Source organism: Barbus barbus (genome assembly GCF_936440315.1).
Source record: "Barbus barbus genome assembly, chromosome: 24".
Lineage (NCBI taxonomy): Eukaryota > Metazoa > Chordata > Actinopteri > Cypriniformes > Cyprinidae > Barbus > Barbus barbus.
Genome location: NC_136752.1, coordinates 23,209,248 through 23,233,046, shown reverse-complemented (window position 1 = coordinate 23,233,046; position 23,799 = coordinate 23,209,248). Strand labels below are relative to the sequence as shown.

Genomic DNA, 23,799 nt, shown 5'->3' with positions numbered 1-23,799 from the left:
GGCTCCACGCTGCTGTGACTGGAGCAGAGCGTGGACTTCTCTCTACTAACCAGAGCTCGTCTGGCTTGAACCCACTTAAAACATCGCATTCACCCAGTGAGCTTCTTCTACATCAGGACTGCATGATATTTGGCCTAGATAGCGATATCTGACATAGCATATATTTAATCCGCATTCGGGTGAGCATCACCTTGAGCAGCGTGGTTTTCACGTGGGGAAATTCGGCGGAAAGGGAAAACCAGTTCGGTTCACATACTTTTAAGCGCTAGATATTCACCGAGATTCTTTTGGGGTTTAGAAGTACTAACAGTCATGTTGCTGAAAATGGCATCTTTAGTATTGGAGGACGGGACAACATTTAAAGGCCGTCTGTTTGGTGCCGTGTCCTCAGTGTCTGGTGAAGTTGGTAAGTGAAATCAAAGAAAAAGTACTGGAAATGTGTATCCCTCAGCCCTGTTTTGCTCCTTATCACACACTTGTCCTGTTTTCTCTAACCGGAAAGCGACCAATAAATGTATAACTGAATATCAGGAAGTTACACGTGTCTGTTTTTCCCGCTAAACGTTTAAAAAGGAACACTCGCCAGTAGCCACTTTCTAGGGCATGTGTGACACATTCCCGACATCCCAGAAAAAGTTTTACGTTCATTCCCGGATCAGTGACCCAACGAATAAATCGAAAAAAGCTTATTTTTTGGTTTAACGCCGTTAATCATTAGACAAAATTAAATGAACATTTGTCTTCCCATATAATGTGTTTTATTATGTGTTTTATGTCCACAGTTAACTGTAGTCATCGATTAAAAAAAGTTTATATATATATATATGTGTATATATATGTAAATGTTTCGTTCCTGTTTAAAAACAAATGTATCAGGGTTTAATAGAATTTTCAATAATCAAACTTTTATTCTCAGCAACACTTTTTGTATCAGAAAAGATGTATTTTCTCCCCCAACTTTAGAGGTTTTCTCTAAAAATATTACATTTTAGAATTATTTGCAATAGGTGAAACTGGTCTCTCTCTCTCTATAGAAGTAACACTAAACATTCACTAAATCACTTATGCTGGGAAATTGAGTATAATTCTTAATCTGAATTCTTAATGGTGTTTGCAATTCTAGTGGGAAAAATAATAGGAAGTGCATTCCATAATTTGGGGGCTTTGAGAACTAGGAGGGACACTTAAAATTTGGGTGCTTTTATTCAATCTTCTGCATATAAAATAAATCTGGAAAATGTGAATATAAGAACAAGTAGGCGTTTCAAAGTTTGACGGGCAGAAATGTTTTTATTTTTTCATTTTTTGATATTGGATAATTATCCAAGATATTTATTAAAGATGAAGCTTAATGGGTACCCTGTTCATATTCTAAAAATTGCATATGGAAAAAGGTAAATATTACATCTAATGCCCTTGCAATTATTCGAAAATATGAATATTTTTCTGAGAAAAAAATGCTTTTATATTTTATGTTTGCAATTTGTTTCCCTGATAATTTTGAAATTTCTAGTGGGAAAAATGTAAACTTCATTAAAACAAGAAAGAAAATAAACCACAATAATGACAAGACTTTTGCTGTGTGTGTCTGAACCAGACCGCATCACGTTATGGTCAGTGGATTATGGAGTTTGCAGAGGCACAAACGGCTCGTTTCTTGGCCTTCCAATTTTCATGAAGGAGCATTTTCATTTGAAGACTAAGAAAGACTATTGAATGCAAAAACATTTCAGGGGCAGACATACAACTTGTTTCCACCTTCAATTTCATGCTCATTATGCATTTCGACATAGAAATTTGCTGGCAATTTCATTAGGAATGCGACAACCCTTCTTACATCATACTGACCCCAACCTATAGTCCTACTAGGATAGCCATAACCCAACCTATAGTCCTACTAGGATAGCCATAACCCAACCTATAGTCCTACTAGGATAGCCATAATATAGAAATTTTACATAAGGTAATATGTGAAATAATAATCAAAACTATAAAAATATATAATAAAATTGAATATGTAAGGTACTGATGTATAATACTAGTACTTTTGACTTTACTAAGTCATGTATTGTGTGTCCTCAGTTTTCCAGACAGGAATGGTGGGTTATCCAGAGGCTCTCACAGATCCCTCTTACAAGTCTCAAATACTAACTCTGACATATCCACTGATTGGCAATTACGGTGTTCCTGAAGATGAAGATGGAGAGTTTGGACTCAGCAAGGTGTTTTTCCTTTCTTGTATCCACACAAACTTTTAATATGTAATAATACTTCTAAAGCAGATTGTTCTAATACTACTGATATGATGTGTTCTAAATATTCCTCTTTGTGAGCTAGTGGTTTGAATCTTCCAAAATCCATGCTGCTGCTCTTATTGTTGGAGAGCTCTCTGAGAATCCCAGCCACTGGAGCTCTGCCAAGTCTCTGGATCAGTGGCTCCGAGAGCAAGGCATCCCTGGGCTTGAAGGTCAGTCAGTGCGAGTTCTTCTTTACTAAGAATTAGTTTTGATTTATGCAAGGTAAAGTAAGTGATTAAGTTTTGGAGTTAATGCTAATCTTTCCATGAAATCAGGGGTTGACACTCGAAGCTTGACCAAAAAGATCAGAGAAAAGGGAACCATGTTGGGGAAACTTGTGGTGGAAGGAACTTCAGCCAATGACATTCCATTTGACAATCCAGACACCCGGAATCTTGTTAAAGAAGTTTCCATGAAAGTAAGTATCTTGATATTCTTAGATTACTTTTAATGTGATTTAATGTTGTGTAATGACAGCTTATTTCTTGTTATTCACGCCTGATTCAACAGGAACCAAAAGTTTTTAATCCAGAGGGCACAGTGAAAATCACTGCCATAGACTGTGGCATCAAGTACAACCAGATCCGTTGCCTTTGCCAGAGAGGTGCCCGGGTCACCGTTGTCCCCTGGGATTATCCTCTAGATGGCAAAGGTGAGACATGGCACGGTTTCCCACATATTACTGAAGGATTGTTTTTTTGAATATTTTTATAAAGATATGTGGTAATATGCTGTTTTATGGTCGGAACATTTTTTTTTTTTATATATATATGGTTGGAAAACCTGACTGTAAATGCTAGTAGTAATTCTATAAATCAGTTGAAAATTATATCACTGTGCTTCTGTTTCTCTAGATTTTGATGGGTTGTTCATCAGCAACGGTCCTGGCAATCCTGAGTTCTGTAAGGAGACTGTAGAGAGTATACGGAAGGTGGCATGTGTGGAGAAACCCAAACCGGTTTTTGGGATTTGTCTGGGCCATCAGCTTCTATCTTTGGTCATTGGTGCAAAGACATACAAAATGAAGTAAGCAATTTGTTCATTTTTTTTTTTTTTACTTTCTGCAGACTTCTAAAGCACATTTATTTAGGATAGTTCATTAATTAAATAAATAGTTAATTAAAATGGTCATGTACTCATCCTCTTGTCATTCCAAACCCGGATGCATTTTTCTGTGGAACAAAATTTTGAGATGATGTGAACCAATCGATATCGAAGCCCACTGACTTCCATTGTATGAACAGAAAAAGATAGACATTACTTCAAATGTCATCTTTTATGTTCCACAGAATAAAGTCATAAAGATTTGTAACAACATGAAGGTAAAGTAAATAATGACTTTTTTTGATGGACGGACTAACCCTTTATTGGATTGTCATCGCATTTATTAAAGACAAATTGATGGATAGCTGAGCATGTTATTAATATAACATGAAGTAAACAAAAGAAAAATGAATGCATTTTGAAACTACAGTAAGATATTAAAGGGTCACTCCACTCCAAAATGAAAATTGTCAATCACTTACTCCCATGTCGTTCCAAACCCGTAAAAGCTTCGTTCGTCTTCAGAACACAATTTAGTTAGTGCGGTTAGTAGTATAATGCTTTTGTTTAAGATGCATTCTTAATATTTTGTACCTGAAGGAAAATTGTACTTGTTTTGTAGTTAAAACAAAAAAATGTAAAACGATAAAGATACAGCAGAATAATAATAGGATTTTTGCTGTGTGGTTAAACCAGACAGCATCACTTTAGGGTTAGTGAATTAAGGGGTTTGGGAACAAAAGGCTGGTTCCTTGGGATTCCCATGCCATTCCAGTTATCATGAAGGAGCAGCATGGTGTGAAATCTAGTTGCTGAGCTCAGCAGTCTAGTCAGGAGCTGGGGTAGGCTAGTCTGGTCATGGGATAAGCGGTAGTGTTTTTTTTTAGGAGTCCTGGGATAGTTGCTTTGTTTTGCTTGTGCTCAAGGCCGGGTGAGATGCCAGTCTACAGGTCTTTCTTCAGAAAAGAACAGTCAGCGGGTTCATTCTGATATGGTTTATGTCTGATAAGCACTTAATTGTGAATCTTAAAAGCTACAACTTCATTGGTCCTTGTGTATTTCAGGTATGGTAATCGTGGCCATAACCAACCCTGCATCCATAAAGGAACAAATCGCTGCTTCATCACCTCTCAGAATCATGGGTTTGCTGTGGATCCTAAAACTCTTCCAGAAGACTGGGATGTGCTCTTCACCAATGCTAATGACAAAACCAGTGAGGGCATCGTTCACAACCACAAACCACTCTTCAGGTTGCCCTTCATTTGTCATTTGTGTCTTGTTTTCATAAATTAAATGTTGTATTAAGTTGTCGGATAATTTATCTCTCTTCTCATTTTCAGTGTCCAGTTCCATCCTGAACACATGGCAGGGCCAACAGACCTTGTTGGTCTCTTTGATGTGTTTCTGGATACAGTCAAAGATGCTAAAGAGGGCAAAACTGGAAAATCAGGTGATCTGTTAAGTACAGTTGTTCTTATAGGATTGTTTACATATTTGTCGTATCTGTCTACTGTAATTACATTATCACTGTGTTGTGATTGTTAATTAGTAAACCCTTATCATTTTTGCAGTTAAGCAAAGACTAACGGAGCACCTCACTTTCCCTGGATCTCCTGACCCGGAAGCGTTTGTTCGACCTCGTAAAGTTTTGGTTCTAGGTTCAGGAGGGCTTTCCATTGGACAGGCTGGAGAGTTTGACTATTCTGGATCTCAGGTGATTTGTCAAATGAGAAAACCTTGAGTGTTTGTGCAAATTAAGGGTGGCATCTCAACTGTTTAGCTGATTATAGTAGTAGTAATAGAAGTGGTTGTAGTATTTTATCAGTTTCCTGTATTAATTTGAAACTTGCTTAATTTTGACTTACGACTCCTATAAACAATTGGCTAATGGAAAGCCAACATTTTGGGATCTAATTACCAGTGTAATAAGTTACCCAAAAGTTAATGTGAGCATTTTTTTTTTCTCAGGCTATAAAAGCTCTGAAAGAAGAGAACATCCAAACCGTTCTCATCAACCCGAACATTGCCACAGTACAGACCTCAAAGGGCCTGGCAGATAAAGTCTACTTCCTCCCAATCACACCAGAGTATGTCACACAGGTAAGAGAAATCTGTCCGTCCCAAAGTTATTTACATGGCCTAGTTTCTTTACAGATCTTGAAAACTGAAAATGCTTTAAAACACACAGTTCAGCTTTTGACTTCAGAGTTTTAAATGTTTGTCAAACGTTCATCCTGCTGTCCTTCAAATAGGTGATAAAGAACGAGCGTCCAGATGGGGTGTTGCTCACATTCGGTGGTCAGACGGCCCTGAATTGTGGTGTGGAGCTCACTAAGCAAGGAGTGCTGGAAAAATACAAAGTGCGTGTGCTTGGAACCCCAGTGGCCTCCATAGAGATGACTGAAGACAGAAAGATCTTTGTGGAGAAGATGGAGGAAATCAATGAGCATGTTGCCCCCAGTGAATCAGCCTTGTCTGTTGAACAGGTCAGCTCATTACTCTACTTTAAATCAGGGTGTCTCAAATGTTTTTAATTGTTTTTAAATGTTATATATTTTATAAAAAATATATATTGCACCTTCTATTATTGCAATATCTTTGTACAAAGACAAATAAAGGTCAGTTATATACATGGTCCAATCATGTTTTTTAAATATATAGGCAGTGGCTGCTGCTGAAAGACTCGGCTATCCCGTTCTGGTCCGGTCTGCATTTGCCCTGGGTGGATTGGGTTCAGGCTTTGCTAATAACAGAGAGGAGATGATCACATTGGTCACCCAGGCCTTTGCCCACACATCACAAGTCCTGGTTGACAAATCACTTAAAGGCTGGAAGGAAATGGAGTATGAAGTGGTGCGAGACGCCTATGACAATTGTGTTACGGTACGAAGCACCTAGAGCTGTTTTTTTTTTTGTTCCCTTTTATACTGACATTTGTTTATACCTACATGCCTTCACATTTTACCAGTATGTGTTTTACCATTTGTTCTTTTCTAATTTTTTATTTTTTTTCATTTAGGTTTGTAACATGGAGAACATTGATCCTTTAGGAATCCACACTGGGGAGTCCATAGTGGTGGCTCCTAGTCAGACACTGAATGACTATGAATACAATATGCTGAGAAACACTGCCATCAAAGTTATTCGCCACTTGGGCATTGTGGGAGAGTGCAACATTCAGTATGCTCTAAATCCTGAATCTGAGCAGGTAATTCAGTCACTTTTATCATCCAGGAAAAATGAGTCTCGGAAAGCAGTGATCAAGCCATAATCCCATTCTTTGTGTCTTGACAGTACTACATCATTGAAGTCAACGCTCGTCTCTCACGAAGCTCTGCGTTGGCCAGTAAGGCCACCGGTTACCCGCTGGCCTACGTGGCCGCTAAGCTTGGCTTGGGAATCCCTTTGCCCATGCTCAAGTGAGTTCTTTCATTGAAATTAGCTATTATACAGAAAGTGAAAAGAACAACACTTAAGTGTACAATTTAAAGTTGCTTAAAAGTCACTGTTTTCCAGGAATACAGTGACTAATTCCACAACAGCCAACTTTGAGCCCAGTCTGGATTACTGTGTGGTGAAAGTTCCTCGTTGGGATTTGAGCAAGTTCCTCAGAGTCAGCACTAAAATTGGCAGTTCCATGAAGAGTGTCGGTGAGCTTCCTATTATAAAAAAAAACTGCAAGAGAAATCTGTATATTGTAGTTCTCAAACCAGTGTGATTGTTAACTAAAACCATTAAAAATTGGCTTCAATTGAAATAAAATGAAATATACATATTAGATGGAAAAGCTTAATTTAACAAAATTTGAAGTAATAAAATGACTGAAACTGAAAACTAAAAAAAAAAGTATAAAAAAACTAATTATAAATGCACATAATTTCTAAAACCTAATCTAAAATGAAAACTTAAAATATTAGTGATTTAAAATATGAACAAATACTATATAAAAACTGCTAAAATAATACGGTCTCATACACATAGCACCTACATTTATAGGAGTTTTGTGCAGCAGGCACAAGTAATGGGTTTTGGTTGGGTTCACCAGTTTTTACTTCCTACAATATATAACAACCAACAGCCTTTTCATTGGCTATTGCTTGCTTGTTTTTTTTTTTTTTTAATGATAAAAATGTAATTGATTTTTATATCTGCTTCGGCAGTTACATTTAGTATTTCTTTAGCACCATCTATTCAAAACCTTATTTTGCTCATTTGGGAATCGCAATGTTATTAAACCAAGTTGATGGTAATGGGACTGTTAACAATCTGCATTTTATTAAAATTTGTGCATATTTAATACGCATGGATTTAGTTTAATTGTAAGAGTACCATTGTATTAATTTACAAATAAGTATTTTTAATATGGCAGTGAAAAAGCAAAATTTTAGTCTGTTTAGTCCAGAATGTGCTATATTTTCTGAACTCGCATATCCAGTGTGTTGTGATCTCATTCAGCACTCTCTTCCATCTCAGGAGAAGTGATGGCCATTGGCCGTAGCTTTGAAGAGGCCTTCCAGAAAGCTTTGAGAATGGTAGATGAGAACTGCGTTGGTTTCGACCACACCATCAAACCAGTGTCTGAAGAGGTCTGTAATGAATTTACACCTCTACCATTTCACTCCCATGTCAGATGCAAGGTTGTTTTTTTTTTTTGTTTTTTTTTTTGCAACAAGCTGATTAAAAACCTACATTAAAGCAAAAACCGAAATATTATTTTCTCATATCCAAGGAGCTGCAGACACCCACAGACAAGCGCATCTTTGTTCTGGCAGCTGCCCTGCATGCGGGCTACACTGTTGAGCGGCTTTATGAGCTGACCAAAATAGACCACTGGTTTCTACACAAGATGAAGAACATCACAGACCACAACAAACGTCTAGAGGCATATAACCAGGATGAGAGTTCCATGCCACCTGAGGTCATGAGGAAAGCCAAGCAGCTGGGCTTCTCCGACAAACAAATCGCCCAAGCTGTGCAAAGGTACTCAGAAAAACTACTGATGCAGAAAATCACAACTGTCAATTCTAGATTTGTTTTTACAAAGAATAGTTAATATGGGCCGCAGTAGACTGCTAAATCTGCTCTTATACCCTGCTGCAGCACTGAGCTGGCCGTGAGGAAGCTGAGACGTGACTGGAAGATCCTTCCAGTGGTCAAACAGATTGACACAGTGGCCGCCGAGTGGCCAGCTCACACCAACTATCTGTACCTGACCTATCATGGCTCAGAAAGTGATGTGGTTTTCGAGCAGCCCCATGTCATGGTGATCGGCTCTGGGGTTTACCGCATTGGAAGCAGCGTGGAGTTTGATTGGTGCGCTGTTGGGTGTATTATGGAGCTGAGGAAGGTGAGCCATCTGTTTTAAGGGAAAATGAACTTCTATGTGGCTTAAAATTAAGCATAAATTCATTATTTTGTGAAATTTCTGTGTATTTGAGAACTGTTCATTTCACAGATGGGATACAAAACAATTATGGTGAACTACAACCCAGAAACAGTCAGCACAGATTATGATATGTGCGATAGACTATATTTTGATGAGATCTCATTTGAGGTAAGGAAATAAATGTTAACAATGTATGCTAATAATGTTATAAATGCTAAAATTAATCATATTATAAATAATAAAAAAACATAAAATATAAATTTATGAAAATAATATAAAAATATTGCAATTAGTATATTTTATTTAATGAAAATATTAAATTGAATAATTATTGCATTTGCCTGCTTTTAATAAATGTGCCTGCTTTTAATCACAGGTGGTGATGGACATTTATGAGATGGAGACCCCAGAGGGAATAATTCTGTCCATGGGTGGACAGCTGCCCAACAACATCGCCATGCCTTTGCATAGACAGCAGTGCAGGATCCTGGGCACCTCACCTGAATTCATTGACTCTGCGGAGAACCGCTTCAAATTCTCCAGGATGCTGGACACCATAGGAATTAGCCAGCCCCGATGGAAAGAGCTGTCTGATATTGAGGTAAGCTATAAAGAGAATTCATTTTATTCACCTCTAAGGAATACCAAGGACACTCTGGAAGTGTAGTGTGAAATTAATAACCAAAGAAAGACATAAGTTCTTCTATAATTGCTTGTAACTTCAAATGACCCCTTGACATTTCTCTTGTAGTCTGCTGTGGGTTTCTGTGAGACGGTCGGTTATCCTTGCTTAGTGAGGCCGTCGTATGTTCTCAGCGGGGCTGCTATGAATGTTGCCTACTCAGACAGTGATCTGGAAAAGTACCTGACCGACGCTGTTGCTGTGTCAAAGGAACATCCTGTTGTTATCTCCAAATTCATTCAGGAGGCCAAGGTTGGTCACTAAAAACAGCATTTAAGTTTGCACGCACAGCTCCCACCTTCAAGCAGTTCCAGTTAACAGTCATATGTGTGTGTATGGGAGAGATGGGAGTTAATTACTAGGTAATGCTGTTAGTTGGCACAAAATTAAAAAAAATTGCTTGTTTGAACAGGTTTTTCATCAGACGTTACATATTGTGAATATTACACAATATAACTCTTTCAAGTCCTGATTTGTCTTTCTAGTTGCTGTTGTTGCTCAAATTGAGAATGCATGAGAGATTTCATGAGAAATTCTGGTTTGACTGTAAATTTGGCTATTCTATACAACCTGTATGACATGATAGCCATCAATCAACTGATGTTGGATATTTTTTATATTATTTGTCAATCCATATTATGTATTTACTTGTTCATCCTCATTTCCCTTATCGCTTACATTTTAGTTTACCTTTATTCTCAAATTGAATATAAATTTTCAGTACTACAAGTATAATTTTATAATGCCTAAACGCACTAAAACCAATCGTTTTAAATACTAAAAGTGAATTTTATTTTATTGTAGACAAAATATAGAATTGGGATATCAGCCATTTATTGGTTTTCAGCCATAAAATTTAAATTTGGGTAACCCAAAATTGCATCCTTGTTGGTGTTATTTTAATATTATTTATACATGATTATAGCATTTATTAATATTTTGCATTAACTTATTATTTTCAGCTTTCATTTCAGTCTTTTGTTTTTATTATTTCTATTTAGCTTTGTTTTATTTCAGTTTTTCATCATTTTTTTTTTTTTTTTTTTTCAATTAAGGAAAACCAATGTAATAGTATCCAATAACAACACTGATCCTTATGTGTATTTTGCTGTCAGGAAATAGATGTGGATGCTGTGGCCTGTGACGGAGTGGTCATTGCCATAGCAGTGTCTGAGCATGTGGAGAACGCAGGGGTGCATTCTGGAGATGCCACACTGGTGACTCCTCCTCAAGACATCAATCAGAAAACCATGGAGCGCATTAAGATGATCGTTCACGCGATCGGCCTGGAGCTTCAGGTCACCGGTCCTTTCAACCTGCAGCTCATTGCCAAGGTGAGTGTTCATTATTTTTATTTTTTCTTTAGCTAGGATGAGTGCATTTCAGAATATTTGGTGCTGAAACTAAATCATGCGTGTTTGTCAACAGGATGATCAGTTGAAGGTGATAGAATGCAACGTGCGAGTCTCACGCTCCTTCCCTTTTGTGTCCAAAACACTTGGTGTGGATCTTGTTGCCCTAGCAACAAGAGTCATATTGGGAGAGGAAGTTGAGGCTGTCGGGCTGATGAAGGGGAATGGCATTGTGGGAGTTAAGGTATTAATCTCGGTGATGTCTGTTTGTAATAGGAACACTTGAACTATCTCAGCATATTTTTAAGATCTACATAAGCTTAATCTGTGTTTGATCCTTAGGTTCCTCAGTTCTCCTTCTCACGGCTGGCTGGAGCAGATGTGGTTTTAGGTGTTGAGATGACCAGCACCGGAGAAGTGGCCTGCTTTGGCGAAAACCGATATGAGGCCTATCTAAAAGCCATGCTCAGCACTGGCTTCAAAATCCCTAAAAAGAATATTCTCCTCACTATTGGTACTTATAAGGTAATGGCTTACTTTACAGCAAGTCGATTTATTTGAGTCTGCTCTTATTAATTTTCTAATTCACATTATTGAAAGCTGTGGTTTCTTAATTTCACCAGAGTCACCATTGCTTATTCCATTACATACATAAGGCTATGACTTTAACACATCCTTGACCCTAATTTGTTTTGACTAATTAAAGACAATTTTTCTCTTCATTAAATTAATTTTCGTAAAAAAAACTAACACTAGCCTCTCTATTCTTTTTGTTCGATTTATTTCTTTTTATTATACAATTAACAAAAGCAAAAAAGGCCTCTAGCACTAGCTTGCTCTATTCTTTTTCTATTCTATCGGTTTTATTTTTGTTATCAAATAACAAAAAAACCTTGCTACGTGTACTACATTAAGCTAACTGAGACTTGTTACAGCACTACTGTATCATTGCTGTTTTGTTGATTTTGATTGCTTCCATTGTCCTCATTTGTAAGTCGCTTTGGATAAAAGCGTCTGCTAAATCAATAAATGTTAAATTTGCTGTTTGTGCCACAGATAAATATACCATAAATCATGTGGTTTGTGAAGCTTACCTTTTTAAACTTTTGGAATTCAAATGTTTACCTGGCCAGTGATAAAACTAGCAAAATATATATTTTATAATGCAAATTGCATCTATTAATATTGAAGGAGTGGCTTTAAAGGGCTATTTCAACTGTAAAAGTAAACGACCAACTAGCAGTGTTCTAGCAACCTCACAGATCACCTTAGCATCCATATATAAACATATGTAAAAAGATATTATCAAATACATGGGTACTTCCTGGAAATTACCCACAACATTGTAGTATAGTGCTGCATTTTGCGCATTCACACACTTTTATTAGTATGTAAAAAAATCTAGATTCTTAAAAGGGTAGATCACCCAAAAATTATTTAATTACTCACCCTCATGTCGTTCCAAACCTCCGTTTATCTTCAGAACACAAATTAAGATATTTATGAAATCTGAGCGCTTTCTGACCCTGCAGAGAGAGCAATGCAACTGACATGTCCAAGACCCAGAAAGGTAGTAAGGACATTGTTAAAATAGTCCATGTGACTTCAGTGGTTCAAGCGTAATTTTATGAAGCTGCGAGAATACAGTTTCTTCTCCTCAGTGTCAGTTTCCGGGTTTGAATGACATGAGGGGGGAGTAATTATTGACTAGTTTAATTTTGGGGTAAACTGTCCCTTTAAGTGAAAAAAGTATTCAATTTAAATTCTTTCAGAGTAAGAGCGAGCTCCTGTCCACAGTCCAGACTTTGGAGAGTTTGGGTTATAACCTGTATGCCAGTCTAGGCACTGCTGACTTCTACACTGAACATGGAGTCAAGGTACAGTGAATAACAAAACATATTTTGACTTATTAAAAAAATCTGCTAATTAACCTTATGCGCTTTTTGTTTTTTTTCTTGTACAGGTGTCACAGGTGAAGTTTGCCATTTTATGAATTCTGTTTGCTTATGTCTTCTGTCAGGTGATGGCAGTGGACTGGCCTTTTGAAGAGGAGAGTGACTACCCTAGTAAAGACAAACAAAGGAACATCATGGACTATCTGGAGGAGAACCATTTTGACTTGGTCATCAATTTGTCCATGAGGAACTCTGGTGGAAGGCGCTTGTCCTCCTTCGTGACCAAAGGTTACCGCACTCGTCGAATGGCCATTGACTACTCCGTACCACTCATCACTGACATCAAGTGCACCAAGTTGTTTGTTCAGGTGAGCTGTGACAAACTCACATTAACAACCCAACAAAATTAAAAGTTTATACTAGGGATGCACCGAATCCAGATTTTTGGGGTTCGGCCGAATACCGAATCCACTGTTTAAGATTCGGCCGAATCCGAAACCGAATACCGAATCCTACTCGCATCCTTAGTTTTAACATCGGCGATGTTGTGTACTGCTTAGGGTCCTTGCCAAGAGGGCTGCATTGGGATTGGGACCCGCCGGGTCCCGCGGGACCCAACGCAAATCTCGCGGGAGCGGGCGGTTTGAACTTTGCTGCGGGCGGGAATGGGCGGCTAATATAGCCCCGATAGCCCAGGCTATATTCATCTTCCCTACCAGTGCGTCAGAATACATGCAGGTCAGGGAAAGGAACAAACATGAATCTCTTTAATAATAGCAATACAATACGTTTTTTTTTCCTGCGGGACGGGAGAAGACACAAAATCAATGCATCTCTATTATCGTGCGGGAATAAATTCTCAGAGTTTTGCGGGGAGCGGGCGATAATGGTCAGAAATTCGGCGGGACGAAGAAAACAGTCCCGCGCAGGGCTCTACTTGCCACCACGAGACAAATTGGCATTGCAAATTGAACATAAAGCTCGACTTGAATCGCCTTCTTTTGGTTTAAAGTATACTGCCAAACAAAACTTTTTTTGCTTACGAGTTCCATTTTCAGATTCTTACAGCCTACTACATTCGAACGGGTCCTATGTAAACACCTTCACGTAATCAACGGCCGTGTGACGTCGTAGCGCAAGTCTAGGGTTCGGTTTCGGTGGAAAATAAATCTAAGGTTCGGCCGAAACCGAACCCCGTCAAAAAGCCCAGGATTCGGCCGAATCCGAATCCTGGATTCGGTGCATCCCTAGTTTATACTACAGATGTGGCCATTACAAATGCGTTAGAGACTATTTTTTTAGTGTCATTCACTGCTATTTCGAGAGTTAATCCAGCATAAATATGTGGATGTCATTCCTGAACCGGCCTGGGCCTGGCTAAGCACTCCAACTGCAGCAGGGCTGACATCGGGGATTCCATGACTAATGAAATGGGGGCAACTGCATCCCCCTCTAATGTCGCCCGTGTCAATGCTATATGATTGCCGATACATACCTGCATCCACTTGATCTGAACAAATTACCATAGACCTCAATATATGCCGGCAGAAATACTAGAACCAAGGCATTATCTCGCAGGCTACAAACCAAATCACACTTTCATGTTTGTCGTAATTACATCTATGTCAATAACCCAAATACATCTTTAGAACAAACACACATATATATGCACTCTATACGCAATTCTTTTGTGTATTGTCTAAAATTCTGCTAGAGCTCCTAAGGTGGTTCTAGAGCTCCTGCTAGAGCATGGCTGAAGGGCCACTGTCCTGCAGAGTTTATCTCCAGATCTAATCAAAATAAATTATATACGGCCGAACACTGCTTCAATAAAAAATAATCAGCATTACAACTGCAAAAGATTGTTGTTAGTTGGGTTTTATTAGATTTTCTGAAAAACCTTTAAAACAAGTAATCATCATTGTAATTGCATATACAGTACTGTTTTTCACATCATACAGTAAGAGCTCTTAAACTGAGCACACATTTCCTGTTCTAAACATTTAAACCTATTGTCCAACACGCCAAAACTAGGTTATTATCAATAGTAATGCATTTTAACAGTGTTATATAAAAAAAAAAAACCCAAAAAAAACATTTTTTTAAATGCAAGCGTTATGGATGTTTACAGTTACAGGTTATTTTTACATTTAAAAATACAGGTAACATTTTTATTTATTTATTGTCTAGCTTGCTAGCTAGATTCAGACATCAAGTCCCTGCTGTTCTGGACAGAAAAAATGTGTTTCCTGTATGAAACATTTAAAATGACAGATGCTTTTCCTGTGTGTGGTACTACATGCTTTTGGCAAGCTGCTTTTTTTCAGTGGCTTTCAAAAAATAGTGAGGACAGAATCGAATCGGAATTAAGAGAGGAAGCACTCCTAAAGCTAGTTTCAGTTTAAGGTATAAAACAAGTCCATGCCCCATTTGGTGGATGTTCTGGGAAGTGCAAGGTTTTTTTTCTCTCTCCTCGAAGATACTGGTCTGACTAGTCTTGTGCCATTTCGTGGTCCTTGTTATACCTCAGTTTTGGCCACATCTGTTTATGCTGTTGTACCTCTAAAAATCTGAAGATTGTAATGTATGTGGGCTTGGCAGGCGCTGGGGCAAATTGGTCATGCACCTCATGTAAAGACTCATATAGACAGCATGACCTCGCAGAAACTCATCCGTTTACCTGGTGAGTATGGCCACATCCTTCCAGATGTAATTGAGTTGTCAGAACAAATTACATTGAGATTGATTCCATTTCTTCTTGTATGTCTAAAGGTTTAATTGATGTCCATGTGCATCTGCGGGAGCCTGGTGCCACCTATAAAGAGGACTTCTCCTCGGGCACAGCTGCTGCCCTGGCTGGAGGAATCACTATGGTGTGTGCCATGCCCAATACCAACCCTGCCATCATTGACCCCAGCTCCTTTGCTATGGCACAGAAGGTAACGTCAACAAATTACATATTGGCTTGGTTTTTTACATGAAATCAAATAGGGAAGTTGCAGTGGTGTAAAGCAAATTTGCGGAGCCCCCCGGGAGGGTATGTCGCAATATTGGAAATTTCTGTTTTAAACCATGAAGGCAAGCTAATGATAACACTCAAGCATCTTGCAAATTTTGTGCAAGAGTTATGCCGGTGAACATTTTAACTTCGGTTAACTCACTATACAGAAAGTGAAAGTAAAAACTGACAGAGCTTTCGGCATGTGACGCTGCATTAACTACGTCAACATGCTGATAACTGTAGGTATTTCTCTTGTGTACATAGTGGAACAAAGAGAAGAAACGGGTTTATAAAGTTGTTTTTGAAAGTGGTTACTTGAAATAAACCTGCTCTTTTCACTAATGACTGCAGTGTTAATAAATTTAATTATAGGATGAAATTCATTGTAGAGTAGACCTGCTTTAAAATAATTTAAACATTTTCAATGAGTAGTAAGCTAACAGCCTAATCTTTTATTATTCTCATCAGTTATGCGCTATATTCGCTAAGCCACTGGGAAGTTGTTTATGGACTTTTTTTTCTTCTTTTCTGTCATGAATATGTCTAGCTTGCCAAGGCTGGGTGCCGCTGTGATTATGCTCTTTTTGTGGGGGCGTCATCAGACAATGCTACACTTCTTCCATCCATTGCAAGCTCTACAGCTGGTCTGAAGATGTACTTGAATGACACGTACTCTACTTTGAAAATGGACAATGTTTCTCTGTGGATGGAGGTAAGGAAACAACAAGGTATACAACAAATACAACTCTTTTAATTTATTTTGTAATTAAATGGGGTTTATTTTAAGTAGATTTTAAATAAAAAATTTAAAGTTACTTTTTTTTTTTTTTTATATACATTCATTTGTATTTAAAAAAAAAATTTAACATTTATTTTCAATGATGCAATTTATCACATTTTAGTGTCATGATAGAATTTGATTACCATTTTATTTCCATGCAGCACTTTGAAAAGTGGCCAAAGCACTTGCCCATTGTGGCACATGCAGAAAAACAGACAGTGGCTGCAGTCTTGATGGTGGCGCAGCTGTATCAGCGACACGTTCATATCTGCCATGTTGCCAAGAAAGAAGAGGTAAGAATCCTTGTTCCATGTCGTGGTCTAATAACTGCATTTTATTTTATCTTCATGGTAAATCCTCCATCCGGTTTCTTTACATGTTCCTGTGATTTGTGACTAACTAAAATCATGCATTGTTTCTCAGATTCTGATCATTCGTGCTGCTAAACAAAAGGGCATCCAGGTGACATGTGAAGTGGCACCCCACCATCTCTTCCTGTGTGAAGATAATGTGCCTGTCATTGGAAACGGCAGGGCGCAAGTGCGACCCATGCTTGGTACACGTGAGGACATGGAGGCATTGTGGGAAAATCTAGACATCATTGACTGTTTCGCAACAGACCACGGTAATAATGGGATCAAATATCTCTGTTGAGCCTCACCTCCGTTTAAAAATGCATCTAATTTTGTTTGCCTGACAAACAAGTGTACAAACCGGTTTAAAAATCCCTAATTTGAGACCCAAATTGTCAACTTAAGTTTCTGCTTGAGTTTCAAGATGCATCCAAACTTTATACAGAACTTCAGCCTCTTCTTTCCTGCTATGGCATATATTTTCTAAATGATTGGTCAGACATGCGTGCTGTGCCTGACCAAAAAAAGACTTTAATGCAGTCCTACAAGATGATCTCATATAGTAAAAGTATATGAAATTATTCATTTCTTAAAAAAACAAAACAACTGACACCAAACCTAAATGGCCACATCTGAGCAGTTCTTGGAAGCTTTTATTTATTCATTAGTTTGTTTGTTTTTAACTTCCAGCTCCTCACTCAGTAGAGGAGAAAAACTCTGAGAATCCACCTCCAGGTTACCCGGGTCTGGAGACTATGCTGCCTCTGCTGCTCACGGCTGTCAGCGAGGGTCGCCTTACCATTGATGACATCATCAAGAGGCTCTATGAAAACCCCAGTAAAATATTCTCTCTTCCTGCTCAAGAAGACACTTATGTAGAGGTATATCAGTTTTGACAAAGTTCAGATGGTGAATGGCTGCCTAAAAATTTAAAATGTTTTCAGATTTCAAAATTATACTTGAATTTTCCAGGTGGACTTGGAGCAAGAGTGGACTATTCCAAAGCACATGCAATTCACCAAGTCAAAGTGGACGCCATTTGAGGGCATGAAAGTGAAAGGAAAAGTCATGAGGGTGGTACTCAGAGGAGAGGTGGCCTATATTGATGGACAGGTAAAGATCTGATCTGGAAACCCTTTTTTTTTTTTTTTACTTTTTTGGGGGGGGGGGGTTGAATAGTTGGAACATTTATTTGAAATAGAATTTTTTTTGATCAATGTAAAAGTCTTTACTGTCAATTTTGATCACTTTAATGCATCCTCGCTGACAAAAAATACCTTTGAACAGTAGGGAATGTGGTTTGGTACCTTTTCTCTCACATCTAATGAACCGCTTCCCAGCAAAAGGGGTCTGGAGCACGTTTGTCATTAATTTCAATGTTCAATCATTCCTCTTTCTCTTAAGGTATTGGTACCTCCAGGTTATGGCCAGGATGTGAAGTCATGGTCAACACCCCCGGCAGGAACAATCGAGGTGATAAAGGATGCTCCTAAGGTAATGCACTGATCCTTGGTTATAATCAAAAACCTGAACATTGTTAGCTAGTACACATTAGAAATCAGAAGTTGAACCATAAACGAAGTCAACCATCCATCCATTCTCCAAACGGCTGATCCTTTTTAGTTTCATTGGAAGCAAATAACCATGCTTGTCAATTACAGCGTGTGAGTGAGGCAATGACTCCTGAGCGCCCCCGTCAGGCAGCATCTGTTGATGTGGTCCGTAGCCGTGCCCCGAGTCCACGCCGTTCAGCTGGGGACGGACGCTTCATTCTCCCGCCTCGTATCCACTGCACGTCCGATCCTGGTCTGCCTCCAGGTACATAGAGTATTCCACAGAGCTTGTGCACGAGGTTATGTGCCAAATGAACCACTGTACTGGAAATAATCGGTTTATAGTTAAATTTAGGTATTTTTTTATTATTTTAATTAAGTTCAGTTGGATGTCAGCTTTTGTTTTGCTAGCATTAGTTGTTTGTTTGTTTGAGCTTGTATGTCCCTTGAACTTGCAAATGGTTCAGCTGAACCATTTGCTGGTCCAATATGATCATATCTCAAGCAAGGTATGTTTTTATATGCAGGTTTCAAAAGATCTACCATACAACGCCAAAAGGCATTGGGTAAAGTCCATGTGATGTGTATAGTTTTATCAAATCTGTATCCAAGTCTCATGATTCTGCAACTGTGTCTGTGAATTGAAAATTAATATCCATATTTTCAGTCTTCCTTATTTTCACTCGATCAAGGTCATTTAAACAATCTTTTTTGAGCATGTTTCTTAATTGAACAAACTTAAAACCTCCAGAACTAAATATTTCGAACCTTAAAATCAGCTAGGAAATAAAGAATAATGCAAAATACTGCTAAAACCTCATTTGAATAAAATGACTAAATTGGTGATTCTTATACATTACATATTGGGGTACGACAAATAGTTAAATCTGTGTATATACACTTTGTTGCTTTATAATAGTAATAAATTACATGATACAACTTTACACTCTTTGGAAATATTTTACCAAGTTTCAGATAACCAACTTTTAAACCCTTTTTTTGGAAAACTGCATTGACAATTATGATAAACATTTCTCTTTTTTTTAAATGTTAAAATTACAACTGTACAGTTACTAATGCATTGTTTTCAAACTTTGTGCCTCAATGTTTGAGCAGCTGAAGAGGAGGTGTCATTAAGAGCACCGTATGATACAGGTTTGACGTTTGTAGTGATGTTTACCAGAGCTTTGCCACCCTTACCTTCTGTTCTTTCTGCCAATCTGTGTTTGTTCCTGGATTCGTTTCATGGGCATATTTTAGTCTTAAGCATAATTGAAACAAGACATGACGGTCTGTTACCCTGTGCTGCCCATGCTTTGCATGCATGCTGTTACTTGTGATTCAGGTTGATCCCATGAGCTCTTATGCTATGTTCAGTTTATTGGCGTAAAGTCAGATTTACTGATACATGGCAGTGATGCATTGGTTGCTGATTGTGACTCTATTCTGCTTCCATTATCAGAATTGGCTCCCCCAATGGATACATATGCACACCCTCCTCCCCTGGCCAGGATCCTGTCACCTCAAGCTGGGCAGCAGCAGATCCTGCCCCACCCTCAGACCTCCCCACTGCTACATCCGCTGGTGGGCCAGCACGTCCTGTCTGTGCGCCAGTTCAGCAAGGAACAGGTGACACCATGTTATCTATCCTGTTGTCGAGCACAGGAATGTTGTATTTGTGTATTTACAGTGGCTCATCAGTCTTTCTTGTCTGTCTTGGGCTTTTAGATGTCACACTTGTTCAATGTGGCACATACTCTTCGTCTGATGGTGCAGAAAGAAAGACCCTTGGATATTTTGAAGGTATACTGAGTATTAGACTTTTTTTTTTTTTTTTTTTTTTTTTTTTTTTTTTAATATATACACACATCACTAGATATTTAAAAATAAAAATGTCTAATTAGTGAATTACTCTCGTTTCCGAATCTTGAGCTGGTTCTTCTCAAAGAATGTCAAAAAGGTTCAGATCAATTTCTTATGAGTTATTAGATTGAATCAGTTTAATGACTCTCGCTGACCGAATCATTCAGAGTGGTTATTGTCTTATTGAATCACAAGTCAATACTCTCTGGAATTGAAAACATTTACTGTGAGAACAAATGGTTCTGTCATAAGAAACTTTAAAATGTCATCAAAAGGTATTGTTTTTAAATGAACTACCGTTCAAAAGTTTGGGGTTAGTGAGATTACGTTGGATGGATGGATGGAGAAATAGAGAGATGGATGGATAGATAGTGTAGATAGACAGATATCAAATAAATGCTGCTCTTTTGAGCTTTGTAGTCATCAGAGATTCCTAAAAGTATAACACAAGTTTCCACAAAAATTTCAAAATATCAAGAAATTATGATCCACACTCATGAGAACGGTCTTCTTTTTCCGTTTTATTTAACGAACATCACCAATGGGGAAAAGACACAAACGTTTCGGCTGCCAAGCTTTCCTCAGTGTGTAAAGCAATTACATGTTTATCAGTTTTCAACATTGAAGAATATTAACTGCTTTTTAATAGCAACTCATGGCTGACAGGTTACAGCTTTGCATCATAGGAATTTTACATTTTAAAATATTTTATTTAAAATTCTAATATTTCATAAATACTGTTTATACTGTATTTTAATATAATAGATGATGCCTTAGTGAGCATTAACAAGATCTTGCAGACCTCAAACTTTTGAACAGTAGTGCGTGTATATAATCTACAAGAGTGAAAGCTAGGGTAAGTTGCCTGAAGGTAGATGGTGAGTCTCATACTAATTGAATGGACTTTGGAATGGAATTATGGATCCAGAATTCTTATTTGATAGTGTGGAATGAGCAAATTGGACCTTGATTCAACCTGTAGACCACAATACCTTTTAATTACTCCGATTCATTCTGTCCAATACTAGAATAGATGTCACTGGATGATTTATAGTTTATTACAGCCCACCTTGAGCATTCATTACATAAACCTCCCCAGCAGGAGTATTTAACTGCTCAAGTCAGCAGCAGTCGGGAGACAGGGTGTTGTTCAATCTGGCAGTGACGTGTCAGTTTGAAGTAGATCTCTGCCTCAATGGGCATCTGTGGCCTTTGGAAATGGAACCTGTTGTTGAAAGAGATCTCTTAAACATAGATGAATCAAGTTGTTTTAAACTCTTTCTTTAATTCCATTCTGCTCATCTTCTCCCAGGGTAAAGTCATGGCCTCCATGTTCTACGAGGTGAGCACTCGCACCAGCAGTTCATTTGCAGCAGCCGTGCACCGTCTGGGAGGGTCGGTGGTGCATTTCAGTGAGTCCACATCCTCCACTCAGAAGGGCGAGTCTCTGGCTGATTCCGTTCACACCATGAGCTGCTACGCTGATGTCATTGTTCTGCGCCACCCCATACCTGGAGCTGTAGAAGTGAGTCAAATGTTAATGCATTAATGCAAGTCATTACTCCAGTATTCATAAATGCTGTTTATTTGTAATAGAAAGCATTCGTAGTAGAAAACGGTAGTTTGTAACATCTTTATAACTTTTGATCAATTTAATGTATCCTTGATGAATAAAAGTATAAATGTTTCCCCAAAAAACCTTTTAAAGAGTAGACATGACTTCAAAATTTACCTCGCTTCCTCATAAATATCACATGGCTTTCTGTGTTTTTTTTCTTTTCCCATCAATAAAATTCATTTATACATGTTAGGGTTTGCTAAAACAACTTGGTTCTGAGCGTCAGTCTAAACAGAAAATGCTTCTGGTTTGTAGAGTGCAGCAAGGCATTGTCGGCGGCCAGTGATCAACGCTGGTGATGGGGTTGGAGAACATCCAACTCAGGCCCTTCTGGATATCTTTACAATCCGAGAGGAGCTGGGAACAGTCAATGGCATGACTGTGAGTACACTGGGGGAAAAGTATTGTCATCTTAAACTATCAGCTTGTTGGGATTTCCACTTGGAGCTGAAGTATGACATTTCTGTGCCACTAGCCTCTCCAAACAGAATGTTGCAGTGTTACTCCGGTTGCGATGCCCAGTTATGATTAGTCTTGTGTAATTTTTGGATCTTTTCTTAAATCTCAGATTACCATGGTAGGCGATCTGAAACATGGCCGCACTGTGCATTCTCTGGCTAGACTTCTCACTCAGTACAGGATCACCTTGCGCTACGTAGCCCCCAAGAACCTCAGCATGCCTGCCGAAATCATCGATTTTGTGGCCTCCAAAGGCATTAAACAGGTGTTTATATAGACCATACTTGAGTGCTTTTCATTTATTTGCATTGCTTTTTTTCTCTTAAATGTCTAAACGTCTCAACTATATCCACAGGAGGAGTTTAACAGCATTGAAGAGGCCCTTCCAGAGACTGATGTTCTGTACATGACCAGAATACAGAAGGAGCGTTTCGCCTCTGAAGAGGAGTACAAAGCGGTGAGAGATTTTGCTGAGAAGATCATGGCATCTGCTTTTGTCTTAAATATCAGCATATTATAAATGGTTTACTCTTTCTGACAGTGTTTCGGCCAGTTCATCCTCACCCCACATATCATGACGGGAGCCAAAAGGAAGATGGTTGTTATGCATCCTCTTCCCAGAGTCAACGAGATCAGGTTTGCTATTCTTAATTCAATACATTAAGATGAAATCTAATTTTAAGCAGGCAAAGTAGGACGTTACATGAACTGGAGTATTATATACAGGTTTTTGTTTGCAGTCTTTCCTAATCGTATTTTGTTTTTAGTGTGGAAGTGGACACGGATCCTCGGGCTGCTTACTTCCGACAGGCTGAGAACGGGATGTATATTCGGATGGCACTGCTGGCTACCGTGCTGGGTCGGTGAAAGGACCATCGTAGTCTATTCTTGGACATTTGGCAGTAAAGGGAAATATTTTGTTAGCAACATTGATTCCATGACTGGTGTTTATTCTATGTACTCTCCATATAGATCCAGCAGGTGAGATGAAGTACCCAGATTTAATGTTTCTTTCAGTACTGACTGCAAAAAAATTCCATATATTGAGCATTAAAGCAACCATCATGCAGTGTGGTTAAACTAGTTTCATCCTAAATATCTGAGATAATTACATTTTAATGTAGCACTTGAAAATGGCAGGTTGCTCAGTCATTGCTCTTCATTTCACTTCAGCAAAATTTAGCAAACAGTTATACAATAAACAATTGTACTACATCACTAACTGTTATAGTATTAATGTAAATGCTGTATTTTTTTGTGCATTTACAACCAATACAGACATTTGAACATTCCAGTAGGGGACCAGACTTTTGTAACTCAATCTAGTTTGTGCGAATACTAGTGCAGATACGGTATGGTAGGAAGATTGTTCTTCATTACAGAGTAAAACTTTTGTAATTTGTAGTTTTAGACAATAAAAAAAAAAATGCAATCTCAGATCTTTCTCTGCTTTTTCATATCTGTGTCATTCTGTGTACTGGTACAAATGAAGGGAGAGAATATCAATAAATCACC

General features: G+C 38.3%; 1 protein-coding gene across 2 annotated transcripts; it reads left to right on the top strand.

Annotated features, from left to right (window-relative positions):
* LOC306844313 (multifunctional protein CAD-like) lies at positions 1-23,720 on the top strand. Of its 2 annotated transcripts, XM_079376329.1 has the most exons (44): positions 184-406; positions 2,083-2,222; positions 2,338-2,467; positions 2,573-2,715; positions 2,808-2,949; positions 3,152-3,323; positions 4,406-4,591; positions 4,682-4,791; positions 4,913-5,055; positions 5,310-5,441; positions 5,594-5,827; positions 6,003-6,224; positions 6,361-6,549; positions 6,636-6,760; positions 6,858-6,991; positions 7,815-7,927; positions 8,071-8,321; positions 8,442-8,688; positions 8,797-8,895; positions 9,104-9,328; positions 9,479-9,661; positions 10,525-10,743; positions 10,838-11,005; positions 11,104-11,286; positions 12,534-12,638; positions 12,782-13,024; positions 15,258-15,339; positions 15,429-15,595; positions 16,205-16,369; positions 16,600-16,731; positions 16,862-17,063; positions 17,482-17,672; positions 17,764-17,904; positions 18,196-18,285; positions 18,453-18,609; positions 19,461-19,499; positions 19,807-19,973; positions 20,073-20,147; positions 21,520-21,732; positions 22,081-22,206; positions 22,394-22,549; positions 22,640-22,741; positions 22,826-22,920; positions 23,052-23,706. In XM_079376329.1, the coding sequence occupies exons 1-44, from the start codon at positions 313-315 to the stop codon at positions 23,149-23,151; spliced, it is 6,732 nt and encodes a 2,243-aa protein (XP_079232455.1). In that variant the 5' UTR covers positions 184-312; the 3' UTR covers positions 23,152-23,706. The 2 variants fall into 2 exon arrangements, with proteins under 2 accessions (XP_079232456.1, XP_079232455.1); XM_079376330.1 differs by lacking the exon at positions 19,461-19,499 and having other exon boundaries at positions 1-406; positions 23,052-23,720.
* Positions 23,721-23,799: the final 79 nt, after the last annotated feature.